The sequence below is a fragment of the Lissotriton helveticus genome, chromosome 2_1 (assembly GCF_964261635.1).
Source record: "Lissotriton helveticus chromosome 2_1, aLisHel1.1, whole genome shotgun sequence".
NCBI lineage: Eukaryota > Metazoa > Chordata > Amphibia > Caudata > Salamandridae > Lissotriton > Lissotriton helveticus.
In genome coordinates this window covers 1256915120-1256927149 of record NC_136059.1, presented here as the reverse complement: position 1 = coordinate 1256927149, position 12030 = coordinate 1256915120, and the positions used below count along the sequence as shown (strand labels likewise).

The 12030-nt window shown below is 48.8% G+C and overlaps 1 protein-coding gene across 3 annotated transcripts in view; it reads left to right on the top strand.

Moving 5' to 3' along the window:
- The window catches only part of RAP1GDS1 (Rap1 GTPase-GDP dissociation stimulator 1), a 748947-nt gene that overhangs the window by 659126 nt on the left and 77791 nt on the right, over positions 1–12030 (top strand). For all 3 annotated transcript variants that reach the window (XM_078676213.1, XM_078676214.1, XM_078676215.1), the window contains 2 exons: positions 4520–4651; positions 11500–11634. In XM_078676213.1, the coding sequence (XP_078532339.1) occupies positions 4520–4651; positions 11500–11634 (267 nt within the window). The remainder of the gene's footprint in view (positions 1–4519; positions 4652–11499; positions 11635–12030) is intronic.

The following is a 12030-nucleotide window of genomic DNA, read 5'->3' as shown; positions in this document are numbered from 1 at the left end:
CCTCCACTCCCAGTGCAGCACCATCTGCATCAGGCCTAGAGGCATGGGCTCAGAAGCCCCCTCAACCACTGTATCAGAAGGCCCATGCGGCAGGGCATGACCAAGGCCGTGAGTCTGTCCCTTTCACCGCTGCAGAGTCGGGGCCCAGTCCACAGCAATCCAGTGCATGGCCGCGGGCACCCTCGAACAAGATAGTGTTGAAAGGCCTCTGCTTACCCTACTGCCAGCATAAAGCAGGCCATGCATTGAGCTCATCAAGCAGCTGCAGCCACACACCCCACCTAGAGACCGTTTTAACTGTCATTTTACAAAAGACCTGTTGTGTACAATACCAGTACATACAGTGGGCTTTGGGTCAGCCCATTTCTTATCATTTGTTGGCTTTCTTCTCCCATCTCATTTGTGTCCTTTTTATTCAATGAGGTTCCTTCCTCTTGTGTTTGTCCCTCCCCTGAAGCATAACTTTTGGTTTCATGACTTGTAACCTTCCACTGCTTACATTCATGGAACTACTTTTTTCATTCGCTTTCAGTACTCAATGCCTGTGTTGTCCTGCTGTCTCTTTTCCCCGGAGTGCTGCTTCCCCTTTCACATTTCCATCCCAAGACCTCTCCATTTTTCTCTCCCGCACTGCCAGATCACCCTTGCTTCCCCCAGCTGTTTGTGTCCCGCTCTGCTTTTTTTTTACCCTTTCCCCAACAGCTTCCTTTGTTGCACCTCTTCCCGCTCACCTCCTCTTATTGGTGTCACGGACTACTTCTCCCATTCGCTCCTCCTCCCCTTCACTCGCAGTCCCACTTTTTTTTTTTTATTCCTTTTTAATTTTTAGTGAGTTCCAGCAGCTGCAATTGCTTCAGGGCTGCTCCTTTCTCTTTCCTCTAGTGTTCAGAATTGACAGAAAACATAATGTCAATTAAGACGAGACTTTTTGCCTCTGCCAAAGATTTTTTTAATTTTTATGAATTAGCTAAATAAATTAAAAGTAGAGAACTAATGTTTTTCTTTAAAAAGTGTCAAAACATTTGTGGGTCGATCTTTGGGTTGGATTAGAGACTGTAGTCAGAGGTGGTCGGAAGGCACAAATGTTACGTGTGTGTGTGTGTGTACGTCTGTCTGTCTGTGTTTGAATGAAAGAGAGGTGTTCGGGATCACAGTGAGGGGCTGAGCCAGGTTGAGATTTGGGGTTCACCACCTGCTTGGCTCAAAATAGGATACAAATATTTTTGAGAACCACAGGATAGTGATGTAAGAAACTGGATGTGATGCCCGGAGGGTTCCTCGATCTTTTTCAGCATATATGTAATGCTTTTAAAAAGAATCGTTAGTAATTGCAGACCAGGTGTGTCCAAAATTAAGAGCTAGTGCAAGGAGCTGTAGGAAACCTTTGCTTTTCAAAAAGATGTGATCTGTTAGATATTCCCTTTGAAACACGTGCATATATAGCACATTCATTAAGTAGACGTATTTGAGTACTTCAAATTTGTTTTTCACTTCCCATTACATAAAGTGTTTTTTTTTAGGTGTGTTCATTCAAACTGCTGTGCTTTTATTTCTTGTACTTTTTCTTACATTTTACAGTAGGGTTTGGTGTTCTGACGGGTTGTTTGAAATGTACCGGTTGTCTGATATGAATATTGTCAATATATATAATATTTGATTTTACAGTAGTCAGGCAGTGCACATGCTTGTAAAAAAAAATGATGAATGAAAGGCATATTATTTCTGAATGTAAATGGGGTTTTACATGACAAATTTCTAAACTTTTTGGGTTAACAGTTGCATGGGAAAAGCGCTGTAAACCTGATTTTTACGCCTGCAAGACTGTCTTGGTTATGCGCATTCATATCAAGGATCCTCATGGCGCTATAATTTCTGCATTACAACTTTAGTTCATATTTCCCTTACTAGAACCATTTTGGATAACATATATAGTAGATTTTAGGGCTCAGTAACCTAATTGCACCTAGAATTAAAAAATAATGTCCTGAGGAGCCAAGCTCGCGTCCGAGATGGCCGCGTTTTAGCTCGGCTCCGTTCGCCTGCCTGTTTTTATCATCTATCCTGCCGTTATCCTGCCCCGGGAAGCCCTCTTTGCTGTGCTGTAGTGCTAAGACGCCTTGCAGGCACTCACCTTTTGCTCCGGTGGTCCTGGGTGCCGTGGATCCTGTGCTGCGCTCCTGCTCGCTTCGGGGCCTCCGGGGCGGGCTGGCCTGGACCTTCTCGGCGGCGCCCGGACGGGACGGAGCACGATGATCGGCCCTTGATGGCGCAGTGGCCGTGGTCGTGGAGGCCGTTGTGCGTGTAGGCCGGCTGTGCTTGCTGGCCGGCTCCGGTGGGCCGGTGGCCTTGGGTGGAGGCGCTGCCTTCCATTGACGGGGCTACTCGTATATCCGGCTTGCTCCCCCCTTTGTTCTCTGGTCCGGCCATTTTGATTTCCTCCGCCCGGACTCGGAGAACGGGACCGGCGGCACTGGGGAGCCGGCGAGTCCCCATCTTCTGGTGGCCCCCCTTCCTGCCCCGAGGTGCCCTGCCGCCGGTCGGCTGGTCTTCATTTGCCTTGCTGCTGCCCCGACGGAGGTTGACGGCCGCCGCGGCCTCGCCGGGCTTCCAAGATGGCGGCCGACCCTGAGTGTCTCAGCCGGGCCTGGACGAGCGCTGGAGGCCCGCCGCATGGCCCGGGTGCCGGATACTGTAAAGGTTTTCCTACACTTAAGGATATCCTGGACGCCCTGCACTCCTGGCGAGCTTCTGTGGCTGCACCCGTCGTCACCCTGGAGGTGGATCCTCTCTTCGGGCCGTTCGGGCCCCCAAAACCGGGTGTGGCTTCACCGTTGCAGGGTGCGGCTGGAACTATCCTAGGAAAAGTGGTCCCGGCGACAGCTACGTCTGTGGGTGTGCGGAGTTCCGTTGCCCTTCATCGTCCTGTGCTGTCTCCTTTGCCGCTGGTCCGGGGGCCGGATTCCGTCTGGCCTGGACTCAATGACTTTTCCTGCCTCTTTTCGCCTCGACCGACCGGCCATGGTTCCTGTGCCAACCCAGCTGGGTCGGCCTCTCTTGAACTGTCCCTGAGACTGTGCCTGCATTGTGTGCGATGTTCCATGACTTTCCTGGATCTTCCGTGTTTTCCTCCACGTGTCTTATCTGGACTGCCGTCTGATCTCCCTGTTCTATGCCTTCGGTTCTTCGCGGTCTGGTTCTTAGTGGATCGGACCGCTACAACTTTGGACAAACAAGGACAGGGCTGATAAAAATTTGCCTCTGTGTGCGGTAGTCTTGTACGGGTTGGATGATCGGCATGTAACGGTATGATTATATGTGACTTTATGGTACTCCTGGAGTGTATCCTGATACTTTTTGACTTCCCGAGGGCTCTGCCCTTTGTTTCAGGCGGGTGGGTGGGTGCAGATAATACTGTCTCTTGGCCCTCTCCCGTGTGTGTTCTTTTCCCCTTTTCCCTTCCCCTCCTCTCCCCCGTTTTTGTCTTTTGTTTCCGTCTTTTCTTTGCTCTTCTATATTTCGGGTTCTAATTAGGGCGACAGGCACGCTGCTGGGGGGTAGGCCATAGCCTTCTGCAGGGGTGCAGGGTGGGCTTGAGGGGTGGGTGGGGGGGGTCTGTCACTTTGGGGGGTCTTTTTCCCCCCCTTTTTTTTGTTCTATGGCTCTTGAGTATTCGCTTTTTCGGGACTCTGTCTGGTCATGTGTCCCCCTGGGGTGTTTCTGATGCATTGACCTTCCGGTCGTAATGTGATTATGGTTCGCTATGTGTTCTGTCATCGACCTTTAATGTATGCCGTGTACCGGTCTCTGTTTTCCTGCTTTGTCGCCGGGGGGCGCGTGGCTGGGTAGGGGTCCCTTCTTTTTTGTCCTTTTTCTTCCTTCCCCTCCCTCTTTCATGGGGGATTTCCTTCCTTTTGTTGGGGTGCGTATCGTATTGCTTTTTACGATGGGGTCTTTTTCTTTATGTTTGTTAAGTCGGGTTGTTGCTGTGGTGGGTGGGCGCTGGACGGCGAACGCCATTGCCTCTCCTTGTCGTACTCCAATTGTGCTTGTATTTATCGATATGTTTACTTAGTGTTGGCTTTATCCTGTATTTTTATGGTCGCCGGATCGCGGCTCACCACGGCCCCTCCCTTGTTGTTTGACTCACTGCCCATCATGATCCTGTGCTCCCCGTTCCCGTAAAAGAAAATCGACCTTCCAATATCCTATCCCTGCTGATTGCTCTATGGCTTTTGGTTTATCTCCTGTGTTTTTGCTGTCATATCCTGTGGACAAACTTGTATTGCTAATTTTGCTTCTACTATGTGGTGGCCAGCCCGTTGGGTTGTAGGCCCGTATTTGTGAGCACTCTTTGTACAATAAAGGTTTAAAAAAAAAAAAAAAAATGTCCTTCATTTGTACATATGGATTTTTCCAACTCTCGTCACAACGTACAGTATTTTTGGGGTAATACCGTTAATTTGGAAATAGTTCTCCATGCATATGATGCATTGATTTACCTCTCCTTTTTTCCTTCTAGATGAATCGATGCAGAAGTTGTTTGACGGAGGGAAAGGTAGTGTCTTTCAGAGGGTGCTATCATGGCTTCCGTCTAATAACCATCAGTTACAACTTGCAGGGGCATTGGCTATTGCAAACTTCGCCAGAAACGGTAAGAACACTCTAGACTTTTATTTGTATTTGTTTTTATTTCATTTGTGTTTGATCTTCATTCGGTACACTTATAAAGTATAGTCCATTTAAAACTGGGGTTATGTTCGAGCATTACTGCGTTGTAGTTTTGATAACTTGACTCTTCATTGTTGAACTTTTTTGTGGAGTATGTGTTTATGTTCGGAACAAAATATAAATAACAAGTATAAACCAAAAAGCAAACGTGTATTTTGCTCTTGTAGCGATTGTCCAAATTTTAAGTAAAGATGAACTCTTCTACCACACCACGCGGCTATATTAGGTGCTATCCACTAGCCAAGTGGGCGATTATGCCTCCATACTCCAGGATGAAGGATGCGGAGACCTAGAGGAGTGCGTAGCGTCTCTCCAATGTTTGAGAGCGAAAAATCAAGCTAGTACTTACCTGAAGAGCAGTAGTAAACCCCTGAGTTTTCTCCACATTGCTGAAGTAAGTATAGGAAGCCAATTTGGATGCTACTAAGAATACACCTCAGAAGGGGTTCCATTCTCCAACATAATTGTTATGTTATGTTATTTATTACTTGTTAAGCGCGCGAACGCCCAAGGGCTTCTTGGCGCTGAGGAGAGAATAAAAACATAACAGTGCATAAAAAGACATAGAATCACTATTTAAAATAGGCCTGAGTGAAAAGAAAAGTTTTAAATGCCTTCCTAAAGGCAAGAAGGTCCCTGCTGTGTCGCAGAGTCAGAGGGAGGGAGTTCCACAAGGAAGCAGCTAAGAATTGAAAGCTGCTGCCTCCTTGTCGTTTCTTTTTGAAACGAGGGACCACAAGTAGGTCTTTGTGAGCTGATCTCAAGCTGCGTGAAGGTTTGTATCTGCTCAACAGTTGTCCCAGGAACATTGGGCCCTTACCCTCCAAGGCCTTAAACACAATGCAACCCACCTTGAATGCGGCTCTCTGTTCCACAGGCAGCCAGTGCAAAGTCTCTAGTCCATGTCTAATCGATTCCCACTTAGGTACCTTGCAGATGAGTCTCGCAGCTTGATTTTGCAGGTATTGCAATCTTCTGAGTTGGCCAATAGGCGCGCCCAGGTAGAGGCCGTTTGAGAAATCGATGTGAGACAGGACCAGAGCACTGACTGCCTGAATTAAAGCCAAATCAGTAAGGAGGTGAGCAATTTTCTTAAATTTAAGGAATTACACATTACACATTAAACATTAAACCTAAATCATTAAACATAGCACCTTTCACATATGCATGGCCTTATCCCCCTTTTGGGATATGAAAGTCCCCTATGGTAAACTGGAATGTACGCCTTCCCGGAGTGCCCGGCTGCATGTGAAGCTGGTATCCTGACTTTTATTCTGCCCCAGTGTCGTCACACTAATTTAGCATGTGTAGAGAGGCCTAGGCCTGCGCCAAGTAGTGTAAGGTCTTGAACCTGTGCAGCGGCCTGGAGAGGTGCACCAAACACATCCTCATCGTGGGTATTGGACTACTTTCCATGCCCTGGGAGCATCACACAAAGATTTGGTGTCAGCATAAGGTGTCCTTTGAATCCTTAAAGTGACAAACCTCCTTCGCTATGTTAAGGAGAGCCAAACCTACCTCCTCCTGTTGTGTAAAGTACTGCTATTATGGAAATCTCAGAACCTTGCACTAGCATCCCATGTGCATGCCTAGTACATGTATGTACACTGGGTGTGTAGCACTTGCATGATAGTAGGTAGGCTTTTGTATAGTATGAGTCTGAGTACTGAGGCCAGTGAGATCCATTTTTGATGCCACTGGTTTTAGCATGCAATATGGAAAATAAGGTGTACCCAAGAGTCAGTAGGGACTTGGAGTAGTCATCTAGTTTGCACAGAAACACAATGGTCTTTAAAATCCAGGAACACAGTTAAAGTTTGTAGATGTATATAGTGCAGCTTATCACCCATGAGGGTGTCCAGGCACGAGGAGATTAAGTGATTTACACAGAATCACAGGATGTTGCGCCGATGCCGAGACTCAAACCCAGATCCCCAGCTCCTGAGTCTGCAGCTCTGCCCACTGCACCACATCCTCTACCGTTTAGTAGTAGACCATTTCTCAATTAATTAAGCAATAAATATATTAACAAACTACGTGTGCCCGTGAGGATTAATTAGGAAACAAGCGTGCTGTTTGCAGTGCGATGTACACGTGCCATTAACGTGATCAGTGTGTGTATTCTGGTTTCAGTATGCCTCTAGTCGGATGATGAGGACCGCTTCCTCCAGACAGTGGTAGTGTATTGCTTGAAGTCCTGTAGCTTGAGGGTGAAGACCCAGTCACTGAAGTGAGGGAGGTTGGATACAGGTCTACCTTTACAAATTCATTGACGTCCTTGTTAGCAGAGGGCTGCTGGTTAGTTTTTTCTGAGCACTGCCATATGGCGAATTGTTGAGTAGAAGTGCGGGACTGCAGTTTCTGCTGTGCAAGATGAGGAAGTTTTTGAGCAAGGTTTGCTCTTATGTCTGTCTTTAATTACCGCTTTCGGAAAGTTGGTAACAGCCAAGTGAAGATCAGCGCCTGCTTTAGGGCGGTGCATCCGGTACCATTGCACTGAGCACCAAGTTCGATGGGGTCTGCATTTTAAAATATCCTATTGAGTCAAAGGCGCCATCTACAGAGATCTTTTTGTACTGAGCACTTTTCAAGGGATAGCAAAATCTGGCGATTATTATACTTGCTAGCGAGATCTCTTTTGTTTATTCACCATTTTAACTTATAATTAAGTAGTACAGAAGGTTAATGTGTCTACTGCAGAGTACGACATATAACGTGCAGATCTTGGATTTGCATTTTACGCAGATGGTTCGGCAGGCTACTTCTTTTGCCTCAGATCTTTTGCTCTTTTGCAGTTTATAAGTTACAACCCGCCTAAAATAGCACAGTGAGCTATGAACCTGCATTCAAAAGCTGCATTCAAGCGGCAAGACGCAGGTTTAGAACCTTATTGTTTTTTATTTAATATTTTATTCTAAGGTTGGTTGAAAGAGGTACTAAATAATTATTTGGTGCAGATGGCTCCAACTTCTGCATTTTGTTTTCTATCCTGACTTTGTGTTTCTCCCAGCCATGCACGCTAAACATAGAATGCCTACCAGTCTGGTTGACCTATGACTCCTGCACCTTGTAGCCCACATTGTCTTATGGAACATTTCCTGTACATTGATTTACACACTATGAGATTCATTCTTTCTGTATAATGAGTGTGTGATGTAAAGCCCTGTCTTTCTACAGTGGGTTGAGTAGCGCTATGAAAGTAATTATATGTGACAGTGGGGTTAAGGAAAAAGGAGGGGTCCCTTTCCAGGTAGGTCGCTCCCCTCACCGCCGCACAGCTGCCCTGTGCCCCGCCTCTGCTGCCGCACCTAACTAGAGTGTGCCTATTTTTTGGTTGTGCCTGCTTTTCTTCTCTGTAATTACTGTGTAATCTCTGCTGTTTTACAGTTTTTTCTTGTATTTTGCCACCTTGCCCCTTTTTGGGTCCCCCTTGTGCCTTCTGTGACGCCCGCTCACCCCTCCGTGTTTTCCGCCACTGTGTCCCCTGCGGCCCCACCCCCCTGTAGCCCCATTGGCTACCCCGCTCCTGCTTTCCTGCTGCTCCTCCCTCCCACATCCCCTCATATGGAGGCCGCGCCGCTGGCGCGCGCCTAAGGCAAGCCCGTCTGTGCCCGGACCGCGTCAGGACCCCTGGACCCCAGAGACGCCACGACACCCAACTGCACTACGACGCCACCACCCTCCACGAACTCAACCCTGGCCGAGAACACACCTGCTACCGGGCAACCCCAAAGCGCACCCAAGGACCCTTCACCTGCCGGAACTGCAACTTTACCAGAATCCGGCCAGCCAAACCGCCCACCAAGGAACCCAACTACCTCAGATGCATCCTCCTCAACACCCGCTCCGCCCGCAAACACGCTGTCAAACTCTGGGACCTCCTCTACTCTACCTCCCCTGACGTCGCCTTCCTGACAGAGACCTGGCTGAACCCTGCCTCAACACCTAACATCGACATTGCCATCCCGGAAGGATACAAGATCACGCGCAGGGACCGCACCAATGGAACAGGAGAAGGAATTGCCATCGTCCACAGGAACACCCTCAGAGTATCGACAAACACTGACGACACCCTCAGCACCGCCGAACACATGCACTTCCAGATCCACACCGATCCCAACACCACCCTCAGAGAATCCCTCATCTACAGACCCCCCTGGACCCCGACCACAGTTCAGCAACTCCATCGCCTCCACGGACTACATCCTCCTAGGAGACCTGAACTTACATCTCGAGAACAACTACACCAACTCCACCGCCCTGCTCGCCAACCTCGGACTCAGACAGCTCGTGACAGCCACCCACACCGCCGGCCACACGCTCGACCCCATCTTCACCGCAAGTCCCCACGTCTCCTTCAACCGCACCACCAAACCCCACTGGACCGACCACCACTGCATCCACTTCACCTTCAGGAAGCACACCACGTACAACCGCGCCCAACTGCTGCCCCGACGATGCTGGAGCAAAGTCACAGAGGACCAGCTCACCACCACCCTCGCCCAGAACCCACCCGCCAACACCACAGACCCTGACACTGCTGCCCACAACCTCAGACAATGGATCAATGACTGCGCCAGCACCCTGGCCCCCCTCAAGACACCCTCCAACAGCCACACAAGTGAGAAAGCCACCTGGTTCACTGAAGACCTCCAAGCCTCCAAAAGAATATGCCGAAAACTGGAGAAGAACTGGCTCCGTGAATGATCACCGGACAGCTACAAGCCCACAAGAACGGCAAACCTCAGCCATCACCAACTCATCAGAGTCGCCAAGAGGGCCTTATTCAAGGACCGCCTTGACAACAATGCACACAATAGTAAGGAGCTCTTCAACATCGCGAAGGAACTCTCCAACCCCAGTTCCAATGCCAATGACGTCCGGCCTTCGCAAGACCTATGCGACTCACTGGCTACCTTCTTCCACCGCAAGATCACCGACATCCACGACCGCTTCCACGACCGCACCGCCACCACCACCACCACCACCACACCCACCAACCATCTGCTCTCCTCAACAAGCTTCAGTGACAAGGACACCAGCGAGATCATGAAGACCATCCACTCCGGCTCACCGCTAGACCCATGCCCCACCACATCTTCAACAAAGCCAGCACATCCATCGCACCCCATTTCAGCAAGGCCATCAACATCTCCTTTGAGACAGCAACCTTTCCGGAAAGCTGGAAACACGCCCAGATCAGCAGCCCTCATCCTCCTGGACCAGTCAGCCGCCTTCGACACGGTCTGCCACCGCACCCTACGCACATGCCTACACAACGCCGGAATCCGAGGGAAGGTCCTCGACTGGACCACATCCTTCCTCTCCGGCAGAACTCAGAGCGTCCGCCTCCTCCCCTTCCACTCCAGTGCCATCGAGATCATCTGCGACGTACCCCAGGGCTCGTTCCTCAGCCCGACGCTGTTCAATATCTACATGGCACCCCTCGCCCACGTCGCCCGTCAACACGACCTCAACATCATCTCCTACGCCGACGACACCCAGCTGATCATCTCCCTCACCAAAGACCCCCACACAGCCAAAACCAACCTCCACGAAGGAATGAAGGCCGTCGCCAACTGGATGAGGAACAGCCGACTGCCGACCACACTGGGCACTGCTCCAAGACCTAGAACACCCTCCCCACCAACCTACGGCAGACCCAAGACCTACTGGCCTCCAGAAGACTACTCAAGACCTGGCTCTTCGATAAGTAGCGGCAGCCCCCCCTTACCCCCCCCCCCAGCGCCTTGAGACCCTCATGGGTATGTAGTGCGCTCTACAAATGTCCTGATTGATTGATTCATTTGAAGGGTGGTAGTGAGGGAATCCGTAGAGAAGGAGGAAGGAGGTCATGGGGGGCGGGGACAAACAAAAATGGTTGCACCGAGCACTACCAACAGTAAAGCTGGCTCTGGTGCAGAGCTCTCAAACTTCATTCTGCCCATGTTTGTGGGTACTGCTGCTTGGAGCCAGCCCTGTTGTTACCTTCTGTGAGAGCCATCACTTAGAACAAAGGCTGTGTCTGGAGTGCAGCCTGAGAATGAAATTTGAAAGAGAACCAACCCAAACCGGGTTCTGGATCCGCATCCCTTGTCTGTAAAATATCCACACTACCACTGGAATCATAATCCATGCCTGATACCTTTAGAAAAACCAAAATTACTTTTTATACATTTTAAAAAAACATGATCAAAATAATACTAAAATAACCACTGAACGGCCATGCGCACACATCTGTGCCACAGCACTCGCGTATTTGTGACCTCAATAGGAGGGTCGTATAAAACATAAAGATTTTTATAACGTACTTCTTTCACAATGCAATTCTTCTTCCTATGCATGCAATCTTACATGACGTCGCAACTAGGTACACCCAGCCATGAGCTAGTAGTCTTCGTTCGTCTCCTAGTGACACTTCCAACTGTCTCACAGTGAAACATTTGTCCACCGGAACTCTCATCCTGCCACTGGCCAGTGAACTTCCCTCAAAGACCGGGAAAACAACAACCAGGTACCACACACATCTCTGTTCACACAGAAAAGCAAAACACACCATCAGGTGCAACAAATGCCAGTGACACAAAATTGTTACTAGTAGTGTACAAATTCACGGAACTGTTTTCATGTAGGAGTGAATATGCACTCTGAAGGCGGTTTTCCAATATTGTTTCTCAAACATCATTATTGGTAGAACGTCTTATGACCTGGAAAATGTTAAGAAGACCATAAAGTAATTGAAACACATTTGATTTTTCTTGTTCTTTTCAGATGGAAACTGTATACATATGGTGGACAATGGTATAGTTCAGAAGCTTATGAATCTACTCGACAGGCACGTAGAGCAAGGAAACGTAACAGTCCAGCATGCAGCTCTCAGTGCACTCCGAAACCTAGCCATTCCCGGTAAGCAACATATTTGAGTAAATATGGGTTGGTACAGTGCTTAATTTGAGCTGGTGGTTTCCGGTGCCCGGCGCCGGCACCTAATCGCCAACACTAGCACTTATGGCAATGCGCCACATGGTGGCACTGTTCGTCTAGGTTACAAATAAGCACAGCAACATTTGTTTATTATTTTAGTAAATGTTTAAAATGACTAATAACTGCTGCCCAAGCAATTCTTGTAGCTTTGGGGGCCTAGGTTTGTCTGAATTGTCACACTTATATGAGTTTGACAGTTAGTAGTTGTGTGGTAGTGTCATTGGCAGTGGTGCCTGGGGCAATGGGCGATGCAAGCTTCAGTTGCTTCCTGATGAGGCCCGGGCACTTATTACTTTACAAATTAAGCACTGGGTTGGT